This window comes from Rhinolophus hipposideros, assembly GCF_964194185.1.
Source record: "Rhinolophus hipposideros genome assembly, chromosome: 12".
Lineage (NCBI taxonomy): Eukaryota > Metazoa > Chordata > Mammalia > Chiroptera > Rhinolophidae > Rhinolophus > Rhinolophus hipposideros.
Genome location: NC_138058.1, coordinates 5,670,694 through 5,697,868, shown reverse-complemented (window position 1 = coordinate 5,697,868; position 27,175 = coordinate 5,670,694). Strand labels below are relative to the sequence as shown.

At 36.3% G+C, this 27,175-nt stretch overlaps 1 protein-coding gene across 1 annotated transcript; it reads right to left on the bottom strand.

The window, feature by feature from the left end:
• Positions 1-295: 295 nt before the first annotated feature.
• Positions 296-23,110, bottom strand: SLC5A7 (solute carrier family 5 member 7). The gene is made up of 8 exons (XM_081068308.1): positions 22,921-23,110; positions 18,512-18,625; positions 17,590-17,745; positions 13,003-13,151; positions 9,892-10,035; positions 6,253-6,406; positions 3,032-3,249; positions 296-2,077 (listed from the first exon to the last, which is right to left on the bottom strand). Exons 1-8 carry the CDS (start codon positions 23,096-23,098, stop codon positions 1,451-1,453), a joined length of 1,740 nt encoding a protein of 579 aa, XP_080924434.1. The 5' UTR covers positions 23,099-23,110; the 3' UTR covers positions 296-1,450.
• Between the last annotated feature and the right edge of the window lie 4,065 nt (positions 23,111-27,175).

Here is a 27,175-nt window from a genome sequence, read left to right as displayed (position 1 = left end):
TTAGTTTGAACAATTCAGGCTGCCTTTCATTATTGGATCAAATGCCCAGATAAATTTTCAGCTCACCAGTATGCTCTGTTTTGTAGACAAATCTCCAGTTATATCTGTTATATTTGTTATGTGACTGGTGGGATAGCACTTCAAATTTTAAAATGGAATATAAATAAATATATATATATATATATATATATATATATACAGAAAAGGAGCAAAATAGTATTTAATGACCCACCTTATGAAAATTATATAGACACCAAATATTAAAATTGATGGCTTCTTCCCTTTAGAACTCATTTTTGCTTTCTGCTTTCTTCTGCAGTTTAAAATTCACTATGTACTTTTTGTAGTGGTGATTTGTCCAGTACCTAAGACTGGCTTACATGCAAAAAAGCTACAGAGTAGCTCTCTTAACACTAAATGATCCTCATTAATAAATATCGAAGATCGAGTGGATTTTGTTTTTCTATTTTTTTTCTACCATCAGGAGGTGCAGTTTGTCCTTCATTAACCTTAATTGGTCCTATGGAGCTACCTCACCTTACATATGGCTCAATTTCACTCCCAATACTAATTAGATAATAAGACAAGACATTACTTCTTTAATCATAAATCATAACTTTATAAACTTCAGATGAAGATAAAAATCTACTGTGCTTCCTGTCACTTCTACTTAGTGGCCTTTTTGATTTATTGCTTTAAGGTTGCCCAATAATCATGTCTTCCATGCTTCCAGGTACTCTTCTTAGTGCTATGGTAGTTGTAGACACATTCAAAGAAGCCCAGTCTCCCCTGCAAAGATGGATTCTATTTTGCTATTACCTTGCACATTAAAAACAAAATCACTATACAATATTTTTTGTAGTTTTTTTGCCTATGCTCAGAATAACACACGCTGCTACTGAAAGTAAAACAAATTGCATATTCGGCAAATGTCATAGTGAAGAACATGAAAGAAGGGATTCATCATTATATCAAGAAAGTCAGCTGGTTAATTCATTGCACCATTCCTTGGTATAAAGGTGAGTTATTCTCACAGCTTCAGGGTGGCAACTAAACTAGACTCACCAGTGTGTTAGTAAACAAGGTCTGGATCAAGATGACCTGATTTCCTTGGCTCCTTCGTCTCTACTCCCTTTTGTCATAATAAAGATACTCTGTTTGGCCCTCTGTTCTTTGAATGGGGCTTTATTCATTTTTTGAATACTTAGTGAAACTATTTAGAGTCAAAATCAAATGAAGGTGAGAAATTTCGATGAGAAAGAAAGCTTTCACTTTCATAGGTGCTTCCTTCTAGCTTGGCTTGTGTTTGTACAGTTGTACTTTTATATGTACTTTTGTCCTCCTGAACATTATTTTTAAAAATATTTTTATATGCTGCAAACCATTCTTCCAGGACTAGCCTGCTATAGAGCTCTGTTTGAGAAAGCAGTGTTTTATTTAGATGGGGTTATTATAAATTATCTTCAGTCCCAGATCCTTCTGGGCTGGAATCGATGGCAAGGAAGGCCTCTTTATTGGTGAAAGTTGAGCTGAGAGTTATGCTCTGTCGAGGCCTCACAGGTGCAAGTTCGTCTAATTTAATATTTTCATTTTTAACCAGAATGGTCTTATCCATGTTTTCTTCACTGTGCCTGGCAACAACAGCATCAAATACATCTAATTTTGGTGGCATGGTTCCACTTTCAAATAGGTATTTGGCTAGATAAGAGATGCCAATGTTAAATAAGAATGAGGTAACCATGGAGAGTGTTTTAAATGGGAATCTCTGATTATATATACCATTCTTATCAGAATAATAACCAGGATAAAAGATCAAGGGCTGCAGGTACAGATATGGCTCCCCGCCAGTTATTCTCAGGAAAAGGCCAGACACATAACCAGCCACAGCTCCATACGTGTTGGTTCCCTTGACGAAAAGCACACAAAGCAGCTGTGGGAAGATGATGATGTAAACAAGGTCTGAGCTGAGGTACCAGAGACCATACACAGTCTTTGTCAGCAAGGCCATAGCTGTTGCAGAGGCTCCAAACACAAACACTGTGACTCGCATGACCCAGACGATTTCCTTGTCTGATGCCTGCAAGAAGTTGTCACAGTGTCAGTTTTTCACACAATGTTGGCTCATTTACACGAAGAATTAGATGCATTTCTGTGCATGAAAGCTCGTTGAAAGATTTCCCCTTTTTCCAATGGCTCAATCTATGGGCAAACCCAACCTAAACCTCACCGCATAAAGCAAGCAATCTAGGTGGCCACCCCAGTGGGCCTTTGGGAAGGGTTTCTAGGTACCATATGCAGGAAACACGGACCACCTTGTGCCTTTCCCTGAATGTGCAGGGGCAGAGGTGAGACAAGCTAATGTGTTGTCCTTGCTTCCTCTTTCCATAGGAGCCTTCCCATCTCTAAGGCTAACCTCCTTAAAAAACAAGAGGGGCTATTTTGTTAACTACAACCTAGAAAACCTACAGTAAGACAGAGACTTAGTCAAGGAAGAAGGTGGAGAGGGGCTGGTAGCCCCTTAGCGACCACAATAGCATGCTGTTCGGCACCCACTCAGTTCAATAAGGAAAATAAAATTGAAAGCTTATTTTCAGGCAAACATGGGACAGGGAGTCAAGTGGAGAGTGGGACAGATGTTAATACAAATACCCATGAAATTACTCACTTCCACTAAGGTTCTCAAGTTTCTTATTGTATTTAATTAAACTCTAAGTTTTTCTAACATATTTTAGGTTTCATGACTCTTGCGTTAGAAAAACAGGAGTTTAAGTTATAGCAATGTGATGGTACCTCTATGGGAAATATTTATATTCATTTATTCCCTTCAGTATTAACATGAATGATAACATGCATTAGAAGCATTCACATATAGCATAAACAAAATTCATCGTTATTTAACCTTGTGTGCTTAGTCACAGTAGGGTCAGATTTTAATATGAAGTATTAATACGTATATATTACTATAACACAATAAACACAATGACACCACCCCCACCAACAACAATAATGTCACATAAACAAAAGTTCTTACGTTTTGTCTGAATGAAAGCTGGTAGATGTTCCGAGCAAACATCGAACTTGCTGACAGGATAGAAGAATCTGCTGATGACATAACAGCAGCAGACACAGCACCAAGACCAAAGAAAGAAATGTACACAGGGCAGAGATACTGCAGAACAATCGGTAAAATCATGTCTGCTTCTTCTTTACTCTTGGGATCTGGAATTCCATATGCAGTCTGGTTCCAGTCTGTTGAATAGAAACAAGAAACATAACAACAACCCAAAAGCCATATTTTCTTTAACAATCTAGAGTCATCTTATTTACTAGGTAGTTTTAAAAATAAATTTAGAATGTATGAGTTAGTCTAAGTAGGTGGGAAGTCTAATTAGTCTAACTAGCTATGTTAGTCTAATTAGGTGGGAAGTTCATGCATTGCTCAAGTGAAATTGTCTTACATGTCCTGGCCTCTAATGGGTTTTAGTTACACTTAGTCTTATTCATAGCACCTGCACAGAATATGATGGTGATGTATGTATGTATGTATGTATGTATGTATGTGTGTATGTATGTATGTTTGTATCATCATCATCACCATCAAATCTTCTGCAATGGTGGCATTCCATTGTACAGAATTACAGAAGACAAATGTTAGTAACTGAAGCATAGATTATTTCTTCAACCATTTGCAGATGTGAAAGGACACTCAATGTTTCATTTCTTAGTCCTCTTTTATATATGCATAAGTGTATAAAGACACAGTGGAGCTATTCTCACCCATCCTCTTCCTATATGTAAACTTGGTTTTGGAGCTTCCTCAGCATTACTTTTCTTCTAACTATATTCTTTCTTGCACCATCTTTTACTTATTGGAAATAGGAGGCATGACAAAAAAAGGACAGTATCTTTTTTTTTAATTAAAAATTGCAGGTAAGAGGCTGAAATTTTCAGAAGGTTTTTGGGCTCTTTGGTAAAAGGCCTTGACACATGTTTATCTTTGAATAGACAGCTCTTTTAATGATTGATTATTGAGTAGCACCCTCTTATCTGCAGTTTCACTCTCGGCAGTTTCAATTACTCGCAGTCAACTGTGGTCTGAAAATACAAAATGGAAAATTCCAGAAATAAAAAATTTGTAAAATTTAAATCGCCCGCCATTCTGAGTAATGTGATGCAATCTCACACCATCCACTTAGCAGGCATCTCAGTTATCAGATCCTCTGTCTTAATATCCCCGTGCTTCTGTTCAAGTAACCCTTCTAGTAGCCTAACACTATGTCACACTGATTACATCATTCACCTCACTTCATCTCATCATGTAGGCACTGTGTCATCTCACCTCATCACAAGAAGGGTGAATACAGCACAATAAGATATTTTGAGAGAGAGTGACAGAGAGAGAGAGAGAGAGAGAGAGAGAGAGAGAGAGAGAGAGAGAGAGATCACATTCACATAAATTTTATTGTAGTATGTTTGTATAATTGTTCTATTTTATTATTAGTTATTGTTAAAATATTACTGTACCTAATTAATAAATCAAACTTTATCTTAGGTATGCATGTAGTTGTAGAATAAAATATAGTATTTACAGTAGGTCCTCAAATAATGTCATTTCATTCAACATTACTTGGTTGTAATGTTGATGAGGTGCCATAGGAACCTAATTCTTGTTTATGTACATTAGCCTATGGTAAACTTGGTTTTACTATATGTCGTTGCAGAATGTATGGGTGACATTAAGTGAAAACTTACTGTATAAGATTTGGTACTATCTGAAATTTAGGACATCCAGTGCAGGTCTTGAAACATATTCTCCATGGATAAGGGGATGTAGGAGTACTGTACTAACATGTGCCGAAGAATACAATAGAACCTTTAAATGTACATTAGTATATGTCCTTTTTTTTTGTTATTGAACTTCTTTAATGTCATGATTACAGGACCAAATAGGAGTGGTTTCTCTTGGATGCTACCATTGTTTCTCCCCCGATTTTCCATTAAAACTATTCAAAACCTTGCTTTTATAGCATTAACTGAGATGTTATGACACCAGAATTAAGAACCAAGAACATGTACCTAATCCAAGAAAAAAAAAAGCTTTACATTGTTTGTTTCAGTCTGTTGTTTTACAACACACACATACCCTCTCTCACACACACAAATAGCCACATCTGTTTTCTGACTGTGACATAAGTGTTATCTTTTATTCAAAGGTACACAATCACCTTTGTCAGCCATCTTCTTAAGTTTTTATTTATGCCATGAATGAGCAACTGGAATAGAGAGTATACAATATAAATCATAAATGCTCTTTTAAAAATTAAATAATCCAATAAACTGCTCTACTAATTGAAAATCAAAGTAGCCCTGTGAGTATCAACCTGGATCACCTTGATAGAACACAACAGAGTAAAAGTTCTTTAATCTGTTTTAATTACCTCTACCTAGAGGACATATTTGAATTTGGGTTAATGTGATGTGTTTTCATAAAATACTCTCGAAAGCGGTATAGCATGGGAACATAAGGTTCAGGAGTAATTAATAAGTTTAATCAGAGATTTAAAAAAAAATGTTGTAGATAGGGGCTAAGCAGGAGATACACACTTTAAAATGCTCTTTTTTAAAACCAATTCTGACTAAGTTATTTTCTAAGTGACATAGTGTCTTAGTTTATCTTTACCTATACACTTATTGATTGAATTATCCAAGAAGGAAAATTTTTAATTATCAAACTATTGAAACTGTAAAGAAGAAATCTTAAGTTTAAAATGGTCTTTAGATGGTCATGATCATGGCAGGTAAATGTTTAAGCCACTGACTGCCAACTCTGGCTGTACTTTGACTCATCAAGGGGCCTTTAAGAAGACACATGTCTCTGGCTCTGTCTTAGATTATTAAAATCAAATCCCTGTGGGGTAAGATAGAAATAGGTATGTTTGAGAGTCGGTCCCCTCCCCAGATGACGTTAATATGCACCTTGGTTGAGAACCACTGCTGATAAATATACCAACACTGGTGGGAGGGCTGCTTACAAATGTTTTATTGGTGGGGTGAGCAATCAAAAAATGTTTGGCATCTACAAATGTATAATACAGTTTGTTGAATGCTACAACAAAGGTGTATGCACCTCATGGGAAACAATTAACTGTGTAGGAATAAAAAGGAAAGTAGGAGAGGGAGGGCAGCTTGGTGGTAATTGGTAACTTTGGTGAAGCCTGAGTGAGTCAATTAACAAAGAAGCAAGAGAGTTACCTGTTGACGCTCCAATGGCCCCAATGAGTATGGCTGGTAGAGCCATCACCAGGCATCCAAAAGCTGCCAGGAAGGACAACACCTGAGCATAGGTGGCTGAGGATGAAGAGAGGACCCTCTGGAAGTAGGCTTGCCATGGAATTCCCCCCAGTATCTGTATGGGAACCACAAGGACTCAGAATGAACTGGAGACAAATAGCATATATTAGACATTTTTAAAAAGAGATTTTTTACAGTTGCACTCAGAATAGTCACATGTACAGCTCTGAACTACAGAAAATGGTCCTACATGCCACACATCTTAGTTGCTGTCACTATTGTCATATTTTCAACTGTGCAGAATTTCCTCAAGTTCTTTTTTCTTCGTAATTACATAGGAACAACTTTTTCTTTTCCTTAATGTATCCATGTTAAGTTGCATTACAGTTACCCAGAGGCCTGTTTGTTCTCATCTGGAGGCCCTAACCATCATAAAATTGTCTCAAAAAAATTAAGATTCTTAAAGTATAGAGTTTAATCTGAATCAATACAACATAGTGAATATTTCTGGACTCTAATTATGTGCCAGGCAATGTAATGGTTGTCGGAGCACAAAGATGAGCACAGAGCTTCCTGTTCTCATGTTCACTGTCCACAGGGAGAGGCAATGCATTGCAGTGCTTTCCAAAGTGGCATGTGCATAGTGCTCCAGACAGTATAGTAGGCCATCAAAAATATTAGAATTTCTTTTTATACCCATTTTTACCTCATACCTAGATGTGATATTGTTTTTATTAAATTATTTACATAATGTGTTAGTACATTATATAGAAGCAATTTATAATTACATGTACCTACATTGGGGGTGTGCTTAAAATTCATATTGAGCATGTATATCAAAAAAGTTTGGAGACAGTGAACTATAATATAATTTATTGCATGTTAGTGTGTTTCCCCGAAAATAAGACCTAGCCAGACAATCTGCTCTAATGCGTCTTTTGGAGCAAAAATTAATATAAGACCAGGTCTTATTTTCCTATAAGACTGGGTCTTTATAATATAATATAATATAATATAATATAATATAATATAATATAATATAATGTAATATATAATAAATATAATATAATATAATGTAATGTAATGTAATGTAATATAATGTAATATATAATAAATATAATATAATATAATATAATACTGGGTCTTATATTAATTTTTGCTCCAAAAGATGCATTAGAGCTGATTGTCCTGCTAGGTCTTATTTTCAGGGAAACAGGGTATAAAGATGTATGGAAGGGAATAAAAGTGAGAAGCAATTAATTATTCGGGGGTAACAGAGGGAGGCGGAAAGGTGTCAGGAAGGACAACTGCCAAGTAATTAGGAAAATCTACAGAAAAGACATTTGAGTCAGTCCTTAAGCACTGAAGGGGTGTCACGAGATGGAGGTAGAGAGAGAAGAGAGTACCTAAGAGAGTACCCAATAGAAAACAGAAAGACAAAAACAATGAGGCAGCTATGAGACCACTCTGTATTTGGTATAACTAGAGGTCAGGGTATATGGGAATGGCTAGAGAGAAGGCTGGGAAAATACCTTCCCCTTGATGACTGCCACATTCTTCTGGCTGGCATACTAGTATATATATATATATGAATGAGCTTCCCATATCACAATATATTGAAGTTGATTCTTTAATTTCCTGTCTCACTGGGCTCTGAATTCTGGGATATCCCTATTTTGTCCATCCTTGTCACATCTGTGCCTGCCACATACTGACTCCAGAACAATTTCCTTCTTATAAAAGCCATATATGTTTAAAAGAAAAAAAAAAAAGTTAAAAGAACACATTCTATATGCCTCAAGTCTAAATTTTTCCCAAACTTTTCCTTTTGTTTTGCAATTTACAAATTAATATATCATTAACCTCTTCCATGTCAATGAACATTCATCAATAATATCAGTGACTATATTAATTGATACATAATAATTTACATACTAATCTCTCTGGACATTTACATCATCATAAGTTTATAAGTAGGGTAAAGCTTGACCTCCACTGACAAACAGAAGCTCCCATGGCAAAGTGAAAATGGTCTTGGAGAAGTGAGATATGTGTGGACTGCCTTCAGGGAGACCAGTGAGGGGCTGTCACAATGGGCCAGGTGAGGAGAGCTGTCAGCCTGGTGCGAATATAGGGACACTGGCCAGGTTCAGGGCAGGTTTGAGACATACCTGGAGGGTGTCACAAGTAAGACCTGACAAAGTCATGACAATTGGGAGATGGATCGTAATGAGAGAAGAGACAAGTGGAAGATCTGAGACCATTGGTGAAACATTTCAAGGCAAACTTCAACAGTTTATTCTTTCATTCAACATCTGTTATTCCATTTCAACTTATTTTACAATTTGAAGAATGAACATGACTTAGTCATATATTTTTTTGAGATGGAAGAAACTTTAGCAATCATCAGATATAATGCTTTATCCTGAAAGTAGTAAATAAATGTGAGGCCTATGTGTTGTATACGAGACAGGACCTTGGGATCTTGATTCTCTGTTTCTGTCTCTTGCTCAGACAGTGGTGTGATTATCAACAACTTGCCTGACTTCTGAGCCTTGTCATCTCCTCCATATAACCTTAAATACACTTGCCATGCAGGTATAATCACATACATATATAATATTTAATCCCTTTCTCCATTGAATTCATAACTGTGAACCATTCAAGACAAATTTCATCCAATACATTTCTTAACAATCTTTGGGAAAGAAGTCCCCTACACCAACACAGGAAACATTTGTTTTCGTGTTTTCCTGCCTCCTTACCTGGATATTCTTTACTGACACAGACACCTAATTTTTGTGCTAAAACTTAGCAAAGTGCCACAAACACAAAGTGAAATCACAAAATATTGTGAGTCCTTTGAAGAAGAAACAAAAATAAATAATTTATCCTTAATTTTGATATAAAAATTAATCTATTTCCTACTTTGAAATCAAATGCAGTGTTTTATTTTTAAACATAACCCCTCTTATTAGCAAAATCACAACACCTGGCAGGTTCTTTTGGTTTTCCCTTCTTCCCTCAGTCTGTGATCTGCCTTTATTTCTTCTGTTCCTACCTCTCACTGACAGCACCTTGGCCTCAAGTTTCTGCGCCTTCCCAAGCTACCTCTGTCTGCCCAGGGCTTCTTTCCTGAGGACTCCTGTTCCAAATTATTTCATGCACTTAACTAATTTACTTACACTGCTAATTTACTTACACTGTAAAGACTGAATGAGTTATTTATTTCAGAGGAAGTTGGCTTTTAACGCCTTAATTCAAACTACAGATGAAAACTTTTAGAGGGTTTGGCTCTCAGATTGGAGGAGGTGTCTGGGAGTAGGACATGGTGTTCCCTCATTTATAGCACAACAGAAGTGTGAACACAGCACACATAACCCCATGGATGTTATTATTTTATGGCCTCTCTCACTCTCCACTTTGACCCAAGTCAGCTACCATAGTCTGTGAGTGGCTCCACCCTTCCAATCCAAAGGAGTCAATTCAGAAATGGCCATGAGCCAGTAGGTAAAATTTACATATAAACAGTAAAATCTTGAAAATATATTTGATTTTAGGAAAAATTACATTGCATTACTCAAGTAAGACATCGCTTACCAACAACATAAAGCTATCAAGCCAATTGTAAACTTCAAATGGCTCAATAGTTCCCAGCCACGGCTCCTGGTATTTGGTATGAATAGCAGTGAACCCAATATCGGTGACTGCAGGGTGTGTCAATGCGAAAGGGACGCTGATCCACTGTAACCAAAGAGTGACATTTAGAGCATTAGGCAATGGTTTTTAACTATTTAATATATGCAAGATCTAGCCATCTAGTTCATAGATCACTTAACTCAGTAATTTGTCTTGTTCAGACAGAGAAAAACCTGGAATTGTGTTCTCTGTGGAACATTATGAAACACTCATTTAGAAAAGGTAAAGTAACATATTGTCTACTTCTGTGTTTAATCCTATCAACTGTAGGAGCAGTCACCAGAAACCTTTGGGGAGAAAACATTAAATTTGAGAATAATTTTTTATATATATTTACATATAAACTTTTTGTTTTCTTTACATTAAAATAAGATACATATTCATTATATGTGACAAGAAAGCATTTGATTGAGAAATTGATGGATGAAACAAATCTTCAAGGCTGGGTCCTGTACTCATAGGTAGAAGAAGAAGAAAGTCTAGGGATAGGTGGTCTAGGTAGAGCAAGGCAAGGAGTAGAATATGGGTGTGTGTGTGAGTGTGTGTGTGTGTGTGTGTGTGTGTGTGTGTGTGATTTGCTTGCAGGAGATTGGCTTAGGGAAACAGGAGAGATAAAGATAGATATGTGGGGAGAAACTTGAATTGTAAGCTGAGTGATTTGTATATTTTTTTGTAGACAACTAGAAGCTAGGGGAATGTTTTCTGAGTTTTAAAAAGATTTTAGTAGAATTTCTTCTTCATTTTATTGTCACAGATGTGGGCAGTAAGTTTATAAAAAGGGAGGAGTCAGGAAGAGCAGACGGTGGCACTGTATAATCCAGATAAAGGCCTGCAGTATAGTAATGATATAGAACATGAAAAGATATTGGTATTAAATAAGATGATGAAGAAAAATTCAACAGCCCTTAGATTACAACAGGAAGAAAGAGGTCAGAGGAAGGAAAATCTTATATAGGAACTTCAGGTTTACAGTTGGAGAGCTCCAAAGACAATGATAAAATTGATAGAATTAGAGCATTTGAGAAGAGGAGGTGGTTTACGGTGGAAGATGATTAACTAATTCTGTACACATGTGTAGCAATTTGAAGCTTATAAAACAAACCATATTTGGCCATTTATTCAGCCAATTCAAAAGGGCCTTAAATAGTAACCAACAGAACTTGATTCTTTAACAATTTAGTTAAATTTTGCAGCAGAAAACCACTGGAATATTTACCCCTACATATATTTGCCCCATCATCTTTATACTAGCACACATGACGTATGCACGTGTTTGTTTGAAATTCTGGTCTCATGCAAAGCAATACATCATAAATAAAAAGATTCATCCCCTGGGGTTATGTTTCCTAGAACACCAAGTGCATCCTTTACGAGAGCTGTCATTGCCAAACTAAACTTACCTCTGACATTCTGAACAGAGAGATATTTCTCAAGTTTAGGAGGATGCTAAGGAAAATTCAGAATTTCAGTACTGGACACATGTTTTTAGAAATTTAAAAATATAAAATTAGAAGTCCTTGGGGGGAGGGAAATTAGGGTAAGGGGAATCAAATATATGGTGATGGAAGGAGAACTGACTCTGGGTGGTGAACACACAATGGGATTTATAGATGATGTAATACAGAATTGTACACCTGAAATCTATGTAAATTTACTAACAATTGTCACCCCAATAAATTTAATTAAAAAAAAAATTAGAAGTCCTTGAAGAAATTAAACATTTTTGAATTCAACTAAAATATAAGTGAATGAAATTCCATGAAATGCAATAAAATGTCTAGGAGAAAAAAAGGAAATATTATAATCATTGCTAGCATATATAAATTTATGGATAAATTGTAATTGGAATTGTAGTCAGTTTTTTTAAATTTTCCTCCTGTATATATTATTAGAGATGCTGGAATGTAAGAACAATAAATAAATAAATAAATAAATAAATGGGTATGAGATTCATTCTTCACCTTTCATTTCTAAGTGCCTAGTGTAAACACTAAAATAGAGTAAAAGGCTTCTCCTTATGAGGAAAATCAGGAAAAACAAAGAGAGTCAAGGGTGCTTTGATTGCACATGGGAAAAGGAGTCATGATCTGCAGTCTCGGCTTGTTCTATCCGTGGCCTTTGCAGAAGGGCATTGCCCCTATGGGATATGCAACTGAGGTGATGTACATGTATGAACCCATGACAGCCCTAGCACAGAGTGGACAAATCATTTTCTTTACGCTTCCTTTGTATGTCTTAGATGTTAGAAGTTATTTAACAATCTTCCCATTTTAAGATGTGAGTTTGCAAAGGCTGAACATCGACTAAAACGTGTTCACAACATACAAAAGCGCTTTTCATGTAATACGAGCAATGTTCATGTCTCATAATTACACAGTACTTTTTGTTTAATAAAACACAAATACATTACCTAATTTAATCGAGGACTTACAAGAAATACATAATAAATATTTTAATGCCTTATGTAATTCACCCTTTTGTTTGCTTAGTGCCGAAACTCACAATACTCCCAATGGGAGAATTTCTGTGCCCCATGAGCAGTATTATGGATTAACGAACACTAATATAAGAGAAGGATAAGAGAAGGATAATATAGGTTAGCACCTAGGTTTAAATTTTAACTTTGAGGAAAGTGTGTTTCCTTCAAAACTCAAGGAAGATCATACATAAGTTTCCATCAAACGTAGACTTGAAGAAAAGACTTAGACCTTTCTAAGAATTAAACTGAGGACACACTTTTTTGTCAAAATCTAACAAAACAACTGTAGATTTAAATCCAATTAATTCATAAATCAATTTAATTTTTCATAGTACATGACTATGTATTACTCGTAATGAAAAATAACATTTCTATTAGTTTTTGCTGAGTTAGTATAAAATACCACATTATCTTTTACAAAAGAAGAAAGAAGAAGGAGGAGGAAGAAAGGAAGGGAGGGAGAAAGGGAGAAAGGAAAGGAAGGAAAGGAAAAAAAGATGAAAGAAAGAAAATCTCTGAATGGCCCCACTTACCAGTCCTATGAAAATGCAAAAGAGCTGAACAACATCTGTGTAGGCCACTGAGTAGAGGCCGCCCACGAGGGTGTACAGAATGGCGATGAGAGCAGAGACAATGACAGAAATATGAACGTCGATGTCAATGATCACACTGATGGTGGCTCCTGGAAGAAAGCAAACAAGAGAACAATGCTATGATAAAGGTACTCAAACGGATTCTGTCTCGTATGCAAAGATGTATTGTAAGCTCAGTAACAGCAGATATTTTTCCCTGTGTAATGTGAAATATATAGGATTATAACAGCTAAAGTGAGTTTTCATATTGAAAATTTTAATCTCTGTAAATTGAATAGATGTATATGTATTTATGTATATACATACATATATTTAATGTTTTTCTTTCTGAAATTAGTGTCTTGAGAACTTATGTGGGGACACCTGCAAATCATGATATGATTACAGAATTCCATAAAATATACTTAATTTAATACTAATATAAGAAGTTACCTTAGTTCCAATTATCTGAAACTCTGACTTAAACATATGCAATATATTTACTCACATCTATGAGCAAACAAGCATAATGACCCCTTTTCATATTTTACAATTAATATTCATCCTCTATTTTGCATTAACTCTGACCCCTGCTAGCTTTTATTAGATGATAGATGGTATAACATACCAAGGTTTGAGACAAGTTTGTAGGAGAAAATAATAAAATTGGTAAATTGCATCTATTAAATTTTTCTCTTTATCTTTGTGAAAGATCACTTTTATTTTATTTTTTTCGGTGGAGCAGTCCAGTCTTACTCCTAGAATACCAATGTATTGAAGAGCCCTGTATTTCAACATCGTATTTTTAATTAATTTTCATCATCAAAATTTTAAACCTCCCTTAGAAATCAAAATTATGTTTTTCTTACTTTATGACTTTGTTTATTGTGTTTGTTAGTGTCCATATTTTCAGTGAGGATATTATGGTATGGACAGTTGGAGCACTGTGGTTCTTAGATTGCCAGTTCAGAATTCACTTATAGCTTTACTCATTGCTCCCAAAAGCTGAAACGTTTATATTTCGTATTATTAAACACAACGATAACAATGCCCACATACATGCAGAAGATCTATGATTTTTTTCTTTCATTAATTGAAATCTTATATTCTACTACCCATCTTCAACTGTGTGCTAATAGTGTATGCAACCCACCAGAGATGAAAATCCGTTAACTCAAAGAGAAATATAAGATATTTTGATCTAAGGTAACAATATAAAATATTTTTCAAGAAATTTTTTCTTAGTGCTTTGGCTATGGTAACAAAATTAAATTACTTTCTTGAGTAAAAACCAATTAATAAAAGGAAAAGGTTGGTAAGAAATTGGAGGATAAGACGAGGTCAGTTATTTACAAGAGACTGGAAAATTGACTGAATTGTTATATAGATATTTAACAAGTTATTATTTTTTCGGAAATTATTTATTTCATATTGAAACTTTAGTTGCAACTCTTGGCCATTTTTCCTTTGGTCTAGTTTTCTACTTTAATCATAACATTTCTAAGTTATATACCATTAATTACTAAAACTCCAATTATTACCCTACCTCTTTTCAACACTGTCTGTATGTTATAGAAGAAAGATCACTGGACTAGGATCCCAAATATTTGGGATACTAATAGATGCTGCTATTTGGTTGTAACTCAGTGGTTTTAAAGAAGTCACCTACTTTTCTATCACTACTAAGATTGAGATAAACTTTTTCCCTAAAATATTTCTAAATCATTCCATCATTGGTAGTGAGTAAAATCAAAGTTATGGTTCCAGATCTACTTTGAAATATTAGTTTACTCAAGCAGCCATAAAAATAAATACATTGTAAATAAAGTTATAAAAAATCATTAAATTTGAGCTGTCAGAAATGTAAGTACTACCTATATACATTTCTTTAAAAAGTTGTCCACTTATATCAAAAAGATAGTTTAAGATTCTCCTAGGATTCAGTGGTGAGCCATGTACATTCACAGTAAGGGGATAATAGATCTTATATTTGTCTGTTCTTAAGTATCCCAAGTTATTTCAAAGAAACATTAACTTTTAATTATGTCCAACTTTTATTTTTTAAGAAAATACAGGTGTTAATTTAAAAACAGACACATATTCTCTTTGTCAGAGTATATATTTCAAGCAATAGCACTAATATTTTCATATATGTTGTTTGGTGTATGTGTGGGTATGTGTGTAGAGAGGCACATTATCATATTTTCCACATATATTGACATACACACACAGACACAAATACAAAAAAAAATAACTAATTGCAACAAAGTTCAGAGTTTAGTTATTACATTTTATATTTCCAAAACATTTTAGAAATCTTAGCTTATTAATTCTACTCTTTCTTCAGGGCTCCGTTATATAAATTGATCTTTATTCAGTGAGAGTGAATATTTTGTATTCTGTTTGATATTCAGCCCACTCCTTTTTGATATCTCAGCAGGCAGTTTGTTCTTAAAACCCAAATTTTCTGGTGTTGAAATCAATGACAAATAAACTACCACTGCTTCTTAGCTACTGAGCAAAGTGGATGGGGGGGGTGTATATTTGCACATAATTTAATTAGAATATAAGAGCAGTGGTAGTTGTGGAGTATTGTTATCAACACCATTTTTCACTGAGTTATTGCAGTATTTTATAACTATCAAATTATCTTCTTTTCTACGAGTCTTTCCTTCATTGGATAGTTGGAGACCAAGAAAATAAGATAGGATTATATAGGGGTTTGAGAGAGAAAGGAGTGAAAGGTAGTATAAATCAAGATCTGATATTATAGAGACCAGATCTGATGATCATACTGAAACCAGAAGACAAATTTGTAGTCTAAAATATATAACACAGAAAGAAATTAATCTTATTTTACCTTTGTTTTGACCACTTAAAGTCTGGCTATAGACTTAAGCCTTTTATTTTCATTTGTAAGAACAGATGGAGAGTAACGTATGCGAATGACTGGATGTCAAACATTGACATAACTCACTAGGAAGGTTGTGAAACTTCCCACTCTGTTTATCTTCAAGAGGGAACTCAACACTCAGTAGATTTAGATTTCCCCTGGATCAAAAGGGAGGGTACTGAGCCTGAACACCTCCCATGATCCCATGGAAATCTCGTTTTTTAAATAGTATAAGTGGGCTGAGTCCAGGGGCCAAGGATAGGGTGTCCTTAGCACTAATTGATCTTAGCTGTAAGTTAGACCCTAAAGAGTCTAAGTTCATTTTCTAGATCCCTCAACATGTCTATAATCTAATACTTTGTGAAACTATGGAATTATATTGAGGGAAAAAAAGTAACATTCTTTTTGTCTCTTTTGAAGAAAGTATAGCCATGTATGGTTTATTCATTCATTTGTGATTGGATTACAACTGTTAAGAAAATGCAAGTCCTGCCTTCAAGAAATTTATAACCTCTTTTGTGAGATTAGAAAGTTGGCATGAAATAGATAAACTGGCACATGACCACACAGAGTGACAAGTCCAATGAAAACAAAATTTCTTTTGCCTAACGAAGCCCATAGGAAAGGCATCCAACACATTCAGGATGACTGCCCTAAGGAAGTGACATCAATGAGAAGACCCGAAGGAAGATTCCTGGTTAGTTAGGTAGACGTGAGAAAGGAAAGAGGAGAGATGAGTCCTAAACAGAGGGCACCAGGGCTTGCAAAGTGTCAGAGGCAAGAGAGGAAGACTACAGTTCTAGAAGAAGGAAGGAAGAGAGAGGAATGATGAGAGGAGCGAATCAGAGGCCAACTCCTGAAAAGTTTCTGAGCCTGGTAGAAAAGTTTGGTTTAGCTAGATGGGGGTGGGGGGGGTGGGGATAAGGGGGAAGGTGAGGGGGTTAGAAAGCAGAGTCGGTAACCACAAGATTGACAGGGGGATACGAAAGTCATTTTGGGGAATATAATCAATAATGTTGTAAAGATTTTGTAGGGTATCCGATGGACACTTCTCTTATTAGGGAGACCATCTCAGGAATGATGTAGATGTCTGATCACTGCACTGTACATCTGAAGCTGAAGCTGAACAATAACGAATGTCAACTACAATTTTATATATATATATATATATATATATATATATATATATATATATATATATATATATATAGTTACAAGAAGCGGAGTACAGCATTAGGAATGGAGACAGTGGAAATGTAAAGGCTGTGTGGGATGTCAGAGGGGTAGTGGATGCAGGGAGGGGGTTGTCACGTTGTGAGGGATATAAATGATAAATGTCTAACTATTACATTGTTTTGTGCGCCTGAAACTAATAATAAAAAAAATGTTAAAAAAAGATAATAAAACAAAAAAGAAAAGCTTGGTTTTAAGCAGGAAAGGGACGTGATCAGATTTGCATTTTAGAAGGAAGAGTCTGGCCACCATGTGGAGACTACAGGAGGGACAGCAGAACTGTAAGCAGGGATATAGTTGCTTTAATCCAGGTGAGGGAGGCTGGGGGTGGCCTGACCTGTGGCTGAAGAAAGTAAAGTTGTGTGCCTGGTATTCAGTCAACCAGAGAGATGCAGCTAGAGCAACATTCCATTGGTCCTTACCTAAGGCAGAGAAAATGGCTGCAGCCCAGAACATTTCTCCCATTAGCGCAGGAATAAACAGGAGCCCGCCCATGCGTTTTCCATAGATCTGCTGAAATGGGTCTAACATGGTCACATATCCCTTGGAACGCATAGGTTTTGCAAAAAACAGACCCCCTAAAAGAAATGGAAAAAGTGTTTATGAGAAAATAAAAAATACATAAAGTAATAGTCTTTGTCAACCTTTTACTATGCTATAATTTCTCAACGGAAATGAGAAATTTAGAACACTTATATGTGTTGAGGAACCAGTCTGAAACATCCTGTGAATACAGAATCAAGGAATATTTAGCAGCCAAATGCAAATTTCCTAATACATTTAGAATTGTATGCAGCCAAAGGACAATTGAACGGTATATCTGAGGCCTGTGGATTGAAAAACATGGCCTAGCACAGCGCTCACAAAAATGTCTTGATGGATTTGTATCACCTGGCATTGCAAGCAGATATTTCGATTAAGCACAAGATTTAGTAAAAATATTTTAAGTGCAAACATAAGTTAAGAACTCTCTGTTATATAATATTCTTGACCTTTTATTAGTTTGATTTACAAAAATAAATTCAGGTACAATTCACGCTGATTCATTTTTAATGATATATCCACACTTTTTTTGAAAGAAAAAGACCACATCATTAAGAAATTCACTGTTCTGATAGTCATAATATCAAAGGTTTTTGTTTGTTTGTTTTTCATATTCCGTAATCAAAAGATCAAATAATCTAAGCATTAGTGTTATCAATTTCTGGTAACATCTACTTAGAGATGGCAACATTTTCCCACAATAATTATTTACATTGTTTGACTTGTTATTTCACTTGTTATTTATATTCTCGTTCTTTATGCTTTCCTGAGTGGTTCACTGAAGTTTAAACTTTCACTTACCTAAAATCAGACTAAGAGAATATCCGATTGGTGCCTGAGCCCAAGCTAGACCATAATCTGGTGCATATACTGCTTCAGCTGTCCCGTTGATGTAACCTCCTCCAACCCACGTGGCTGAAATAGAATGCAGAGTGAGTCATACCCTAGACCTGCTCAGTGGAACACAGTGGCAGTTAGCCTCATCTGGCTATTGAGCACCTGACATGTGGCTAGCCTGAATGAGACGTTCTTTGAGTGTAAAATACACATGGGATTTCAAAGACTTTGTATGGAAAACTAAATGTAAGATGTCTCAATAATTTTTTGATTACAAGGTGAAATAAAAACATTTTCAATGTATTCAGTTAAATACATCATATTATTTGCATTAATTCACCTATTTTTTTATGTTTTCTAAAATGGTTTGTGGAAATTTAGCATTACGTTTATGGCTCACATTATATTTCTATTGGACAGTGTTGCTCCCACATGTTTTCTAAATCCATTTAATCACCACCGCTTTTAAATGATGTTATTGTACCATAAAGTCTGAGATCATATACAATATATTATATGACTATTTCTATTCTCAATAAAACTACAACTTTCCCCCCACCCTTCATCCATAACATGGGTCAAATGTCTTTATTTCAATGTCCTTCTTTATAATTGTGCTGATCTTTTCACATTGATCATGACTATTGATTGTCCTCAAGGAATGGTACGTGTATCATGTATGTGTGAGTAGGTGTGTTATTAATAGAGTGACTTTCTATTAATAAAAAGAAAGTGACTTTCTATTAATAGAGTCACTTTAAATCATAACTAAGTTGTACTTACTACCTTAAATTGTTAGGAGAGTGAAGGGAGGAGAGAGATGAAACTTTCACTCCAAGGTGTCCTAAAGTAAACTTAAATTACCTTTCCCCTCTCTCTTCCCAAGTACCCAACATACGCTTAGGGCCTAGACCAGCATTCAGAAGAATTTAAAATGTTGATTCCATATTCACTTGCAATTCTTTATTCTAACCTGGGTCTTTTAGTAATATATTTGATATTTCACACAGAATAACAAGAAATATTTCTTTAGATGCTATTTAATAAAATTTTTGTAGCATAATAACTGAAGAGGAAGGTCAAGGAATAAAAAAAACACATTTTGGTTAAACAAGGTTGGGAATGATCTATAAACTGTACCATTTGTCTGAAAAGACAATATAATATTTGAGTCCTGCTGAAATATTGAAGTTAATGGAACACTTAAATCTCTACAGTTTATATCCTTTTAAGAGTATAGTCAAAATATTTGCAATAATCCCTATGTATAATTTGTGTAAAATTATGAAGAACATAGGCTCACAAGAAGCTTATCAGATATGAGATTGAATTCTAAGTTGTATTGTCCAATTTGATTTTGAAAAATTCTCTAAAATCTCACAGTGAGAATGTAAGTAAAATTTAAAAAAATATGTATATGAAACTATAGAACACAAATGTTTCTGTTGTATTCATGCCAGAACCTATCTGGCTTTTAATCCAAATACAAAGCAAAGAAGAAATAATATTTTGGGGTTTAATACTATTTTTTAAAGGTTAACATAAAAAGACCTTTCCACAAAGGAATTTTAAGTATATTTAAATGAAAAAGTTTATATACAAAAATCTTAAAGAAGACAAATATGTATTTAGCAACCACTCTTCATTGTCATAGTAGCTTTTACATGGGTGTTAACAAATAACAAAATCTACTGTGGTTTTTGTTTGTTTCTTTGTTTGTTTTAATTCTAAGTCCTACTGAAAAGGGTTCCCTGTCCCCATCCCATCCTAGTTAGGAAATGAAGAAATGAATTCTCACAGGCATAGAATCTGAGGCTTTATCTTCCATATTCCTGCTAAGAAACTGGAACTGCTAAAATACCCCAGTCATGTTTCATTGCATAAAGTAAATGGTCTGATGGTCTTACAAGCAGAAAGCTTATTAATGATCAATTTTCATTGTGTAGGTCTTCTCTCCATTGTCCAGAAAGAAAATTGGTGCCTGAATGATTGCAAATATTATACCATAGAAATGAAGATTTAGTTACTTGTTATGATTAAAGTCCCTCCATTTTTATCAAGCTAGTCTGGTCTACACCAGAATTTGCTCTGCATGTTTGTATGTTTAATGTTAGATTCAGGAGTGAGAACAAGAACTCTTTTAAACTATATGCATTTTAATTTTCAATCTTTATTCTTCATCAAATATATGCAGTTGATGAATCTGACAATGTTTGAATAATGTGGTTCATATTTTAAAAGAATTATATTATTGACCAAGGTTCTTTTAAGTTCTGAGAGATTAAAAAAAAATTAAACTGAGCTAGACCATGACACTTTATAAGAAATATTGTAATTCAATATTTTTCTATATAATTTAGCAGCTTATTAGATTGAAAAAAAACAACCTCTACATGATAAAAGGACAAATTTTGAAATATTATCTTTTTGGCCATAATAAATATAATTTTAAATTAGAGTAACAGAACATTATGATAATTTACAATGAACAAAATACTTTTATATTCAACAGCTCATTTATTCTTTTCAACGTTTTTTTTTGAATGAAATCAACCACCTTTGTTGTTTTATTTTGCTTTTCTTCCCATTTTCTTTGAAATTGGGGAAATATGAGGAAAATATAGTTACAATGTTGTATTCCTCTTCAGATACCAGCATCAGATTGGGATCTTTAAGGGGGAAAGAAGAAATGGTCTAATGAAAAATGAAAACAAAAATATCAAGTTGTGTACACTGTTCATCAATAGGTAGATAATAAGAGAAAAAACATCGGGAAATCTATGCCAGCATTTCATTAAACTTATCTGCAGATGGTAGGTAGGTTTATGGATGACTCTTATTCTTTGTGTTTTTTTATTTATCTAATTTTATATATTAGGCATCATAGACAATATTTTGCACAATACAATTTGTTCTATATATGTGTGTATATAATAAGTGAAAGAGAGAGAAAGAGAGAGAGTAAAAAAAAGACCTCTTTACAACTGTGTACCTTTGTAAAAAAAAAAGTAAGTAAGTAAGTAAGTAAGTAAGTAAGTAAATAAATAAATAAATAAACAAAGAGAAAGTAGCTAGAGGGGATGTGGTACAGTGTGGAGAGGCCCTGGGCGTGGCTGCCAGAAGACCTGGGTTTGGCTCTGCCTCTGGCCTTTGTTAGTCCTGTAACTCGGTATCCTCACAATCCCAGACCCCTTTCAGAGTGCTCAAATACAAAGAGCTTTATAAAGACCAAATGAAAGCAGGTACAATTGGCCAACAGCTTTAAAACAAACAAAAGTGATTATCTGAAAGATAAAATCTATAGTCCACAAATTATTCTAGAACATTGTAGGTTGCAGATGGCCAAACAGGGCTGCAGTCTTCACAGATTGGTTTGGTAAAATATTTCACATAGAGAGTGAATCATTTAAAAAAGCACTTCAGGACTGAAACTGGCCATCATTTGGATATGGTTTTCAGCGGGATACTTTCCAATGAGCACTGAGAGCTCCTGTTAGTATGGGTTATGTTGTTGATGTTCACAAGCCTTAATAAGACTCTAAATTGAATGGTGTGTGATTAGTAAATATGTCTCAAATAATATTAAAGATATCATTTAAAATTATTTTTCCAAAATATTTTCAATGACCAAAAAAGAATATAAAAGAGAAATACGTCACCACTTAAACAGAACCACCTCTAGACAAAGGATATCGGCTCCTCCTAGTTCTGAGAAGATTTGAGTGGGACAGAGCTGCAGACCGTGGCAGAGAGAATCCTGTTAGGACACACCCTATATTTTTTTCCTTTTATATCAAAGGTCCTGGAAATGTTTTCTTTCAGTGCTATGGATTTCTAACATGTGATTATCTTCCTGTAAGGAAATTAGTTTATTAAATGGGAGAATTAGGTTTCAAAAGAGGGCATCAATCAATTTGAAATTGTGTGGCCCCCAAATCGATTTATTGTTTGAAACCATCAGTAGTTAGTGTTCATTGATATTCACCATTTAAGACAACTCAAGGTCACAACTTCATGTCTGTATTAATGAACAAGATGAGATATTGCCTGTATCATATTTATTAAGAGACATAACTTGTAAGACTAAGACACTTTTGCACTTTCCTCATCTCTTTGTTTTTACTGTTTCCACCCATTAAACAGCCCAGATAGCCCAGATTTGTTTCATTGATATTCTGTCGAGTGGTTTATTATAAAATCATTTTGTTCAAGTCATATTGAGCTGAACCATTTTACTTTTGTTTTAAATAAATGTAAAATTATTGTTGTTTTTAAAAATACAAGTATTGAACATAAAAAAAAAAATCTCAAGGGACAAAGAGTAACATTTGCTTTGTCTGAAAAGCCAAGGAGGGGCGGATAGCTGAACTCACCTGTCATGGTAAATCCCCCCACCAGCAGACCAATGTCTCGGCCACCAACTATTATGGCCTCACTGCGCTCTTCTGCACTGCCGCTGTTTTTGGTTCTCCAGGCAGCCCATATTCCAACCATCAGTATCAGAAGATAGAACACGATGATAGCTATCAGTCCTTCCACGTGGAAAGCCATTTTTATCTAGGGGTTTGGAATCTTCCGCAGCTGGCTACCTCATTAAGATTTCTGAAGAAAATACAGCAAAGCATTATAAAGCAGCCAAGCATACATTGGCAGCCAGGAATAAACCAGCTGGCTCAGGAGACATCCTGTGCCACTTGAAGAAAAAGTACACTAAAATCTCATGTTAAACTAGCAGTTACCAACAAGTGTCCACTATATTATTCTATTTAGCAATATATCATTATTTTGAGCATTCAAGAAACAAAAAAAAAAGAAGACAGTGCCTTTTAAAAAGGTAATCATAATCATTTTGTTTAATAACTTCTTTGAATATAACATTAACCCTGTGTTGTATCTTCACTCATTAACTCAGACAAGAAATCACTTAAAAGAGTATACCTGAATGTGCTTTTTGGAAGTAACTATTCAATCTAGAATTATTCAGTAAAGTTAAAAAAAAATAAAGACTATGATGAGAATCTAAGCTATTCGTTCTTTCATTCATTCTTCTGTCCCTTACAAACAATGTCAGGGAATGGTTCCAAAAGTAGTATGACATGCACATATCTAGGAAAAAACACAAAACTTTAGGAAAATCAATTTCAAAAAACACATCAACTCCAATTTTCAACAAGTGCCTGTGGTTCAAGTTTCTGTAGCAACTAAAGATGTCATGTTGTTTAACGTGTCCACCCTTTTGGTCACTTTTCTTCACCATCCATTGTCCTTTCTTCCTTTCATCTTCCCTTCCCCCCCTCAATGGTATATACAAAAAAAAATGACTTAAAAATACATAAATGCTTAAAAACATAACAGAGGGTCAAAGGTATTAAAAACAAGACTCTTTGAAGACAGATGTCAAGTTCTAACGCCTTCATTTTCCGGAATTCTTGTTCTCTGTTGTTTTCCCCCCCTCAGGAACACTGCTATTTCATGCACCCCCGTTCACACAAACACGTTTCTGGGGAAAACTCAGATATTTGTGCACGCCGGTGGGTAATGAGACCTTGGTCAAAAGAACTAGCCTCCCTCGTGTTCAGGGGGAAGCAAAAGAATCTCCAGTGGGTTTGATAGGCTCTGCCTTTGTGTGAGCAAAGGAATCGGGAAGTTCTTTCTCCGGCCAAGGCCCGGTGCTACCCGGGCCCCCGCTGTCCCTCCTGGGCCCCCTCTACCCATCTCCTGCGCCCGGATTTTGTCTCTCCTGCAACCAGACTTTCCAGCCGTTCGCACCCGAGATCCATGGGTGCCAGACATTGGACCGCCAGCGCGTCCGCACCGAGAGGCACAGGAGCTGCGTCCCTCCACTCTGAAAACGCCCTGCTCGGTGCCCATCGCGTCCCGGAGGGAACGGCCCCGACGTTCCTGGGATGCCAGCTCCGCGCCTACCTGGAGTGGTCTCCGCGCGCGGAAGCGCTCCGCCGGGTCCGGCTGTTCAGGGAACCGCGCCCCCGGGAACCGCGGCGGCGGGGGCTGCAAGGGTGCAGTGTGGAGTATGGGTGTGTGTACCAGGGTGTGATGGGAGGGGGTGGGCAGGGGTGCAGAGGGGCGGGGACAGGGCCGGGCGCCCGAGTCGGGATCCCAGGGGTTCCACGCCGGGCTTCTCCACCGACCTGAGCGCGCGCGGAGTTGACAGGTGTGGGCGCCAATGGAGGGTGCGTGGCTTGGGGCGAGGTGCGACCGATCCCAGTATTGGCAAAAGTCCCCTTTATAAGGACAGCTGGCGGGGGCGATCGTCAGAGCTCAGGAGCGGACGTCAGAGGAAAGTGGTGCTGGGGCGGGTGCTGGGGACAGTGCCCTCACGAGCAGGCTGGGTGTGGAGGTGCGCCGGCAACGGGGGCCAGAGGAACCGGGGCCCAGCTGGGCTCTGGGCCAGCGCCCTGGCGATATCCCAGTCCCTGACGGATGAGAGGCGGGTCCTGCCACTCGTGCTTCCCTCCTCCAGGAAAGAGGGCGTGATTCCCTAGGGTCATTTCCAATTCTAACTTCTCACGACTCCTGTTGGAAGCAGGAAATGGAGATTGGGAGGGTCTCAGAAAATTATGTTTTTAGATGGAACAGCTGGAAGTCCTAGAGAGCAGGGGTCCAGGGTTCTCCACTTCCCAGATTTCACTCCTAATGGTCTCTTGAGGTATCTCTCACAGAGAGCAGAGGGGCTATTTCCCACTGCCCTCCCAGGGGGTCTCGGGGAAGTGGGAGAAGGCTGATTTCGGCTTCCCTGAAAATGGTTTCTATGAAGGAGACATTTCAGGGATGTTTCAAAAGTCATTTTTAAATTCATACCCCTTCCACTTAAAAATGGGATCAAAGTGAAAGACTCTAGGAGTTGTCCAAAATAATTGGACACATAAGCCAAACAGGATAGCTTTCCTTGTAGAGCCAACCACGTTGCTTACCCACCAAAATGTCTTATTCCAGCATTACAAAACTTTTCCTAGATACATTTAAAATATCTACACATAGCTATATATCTATCTCTCTATAAGTAGATGGCCACTTTCTCACTTCTTTCCATATTCCACCATGCCATGTATCAAGCAGTAAAATAGGAAAATCTAATAACTGATAGAGTAAGTAAGGGCATTTCCTAACTATTGTCCACCTCTCATTAGGCAAAATTCCAGACCATTTTCTTACACTGGATACGGAAATGAACCTTCAAATTTTTATCACTACTCCTTTTCTTTGTTCTCTGGAAACACAATAACTGTGTCTAGCCACCTTTGTGTGAGATTAGAGAGTTTATGGAGTTCAGACAGAACAGACAAGGAAGAGGGCCTACATGCCAGCTAACTCATCTAGTTCGTATGATACCTCTTTCTGCTTTTCTAGAAGGGGCTTAGCTGGCCTTTCAACATAAACCCATTTTTACATGGAAGGGTAATGAATTTAAGCAACCTTAAATAATTGAAGAGAGAGAATTTCACATAATTACTCAAGTGTTTTTCCAAAGAGATTCATTCATTTATTTTGTTTTTGACAGTTATAACTCAATTTCTGATTTTGGACTTTGGCCACAGGTTGATTTATGTCTTACCTACCAGAATATATGTAAGGTGATGATAACAAAAACTTGAGGTAGTAGCAGGGTAGGCATAAGCAATGACAGCATGTGAAACAGTACCCAAGGCTAAGGTCAAATGCAAAGAGGAACAAAAGAGGTGGCTGTCCTCAGAGAAATATCACCAGGGCTTTTAGGTAATAACAATCAGGGATGCAGCCAAGATACAGTCTCTCTTTCAGGCACCATAATCCACTTTAAGAACCCAGACTTGCCAGAATCTAGATTCAGTACCAGATATGGAAAGGTACAATGACTTTGAAGATGGCCAAAAAATTCTGACCTGGCAGAGGAGCTGTCCTTCATGACAAAAAACCCCAGTTGAAAATAACAACTGCTGATGTATTGAGTCTACTTCTGTGGAGACATTGCCTCATTTGCCAAGTCGTTTGAGCGTCTGTGTCTGATCTAAGGATGATGGTGCATGTGAATTTCTGCTCCAGGATGTATCCTTCTTTTTAGTTCAGTATGTACCTCTTCCTCCACTCTCCTGAGAATATGTGATCATTCTTAGAGTTAGAGAAATACACGTCATTGGAAGATCAATGGCAGCTTTGGGGAATAAAAAGCATTAATTGCCAAATCATGTATTTGTTTAAGATACATTTTCTAAGAGCTTTTTATGTTCCGGTTACTGAGAAACATGTAGAAATTATATAGACCTTAATTTCAAGCAACTTAGCATCAGTGAAAGGATAGAAAGAACAACAAAGCTCTACCTCAGTATACTGTTACAAATGCTGGGAAAGTGATATCATATCTATCCACAGATCTTAGGGAAAACACAAACCAAAGGCCTTAATCGGATTGGAGAAAGGGGAGATTTATTTACTCAACAAACACATGGTGAGCACCCACTATGTGCCAGGATTTGTCATAAGTGCTAGGTATATACCAAATGACTGGAACAAAAAGAACCCTGTCCTCAATGAGCTGACAGTCTGTGCAACCTTGCTATCAAATATGGTCCGTGGGACAACAGCATCAGTATTATTTCTTTTTTATTTTCATAACCTTGGTGATTTGAGAAG

What these genes read in the sequence shown, in the direction of transcription:
- SLC5A7 (XM_081068308.1), bottom strand. Translation starts at nt 23,098, where the DNA reads ATGGCTTTCCACGTGGAAGGACTGATAGCTATCATCGTGTTCTATCTT. An exon ending in GGGGGGATTTACCATGACAG is followed by an intron (nt 18,626 to 22,920) that starts GTGAGTTCAGCT and finishes ATTCTATTTCAG; the next exon opens with CCACGTGGGTTGGAGGAGGT. An exon ending in TTCTCTTAGTCTGATTTTAG is followed by an intron (nt 17,746 to 18,511) that starts GTAAGTGAAAGT and finishes CATTTCTTTTAG; the next exon opens with GGGGTCTGTTTTTTGCAAAA.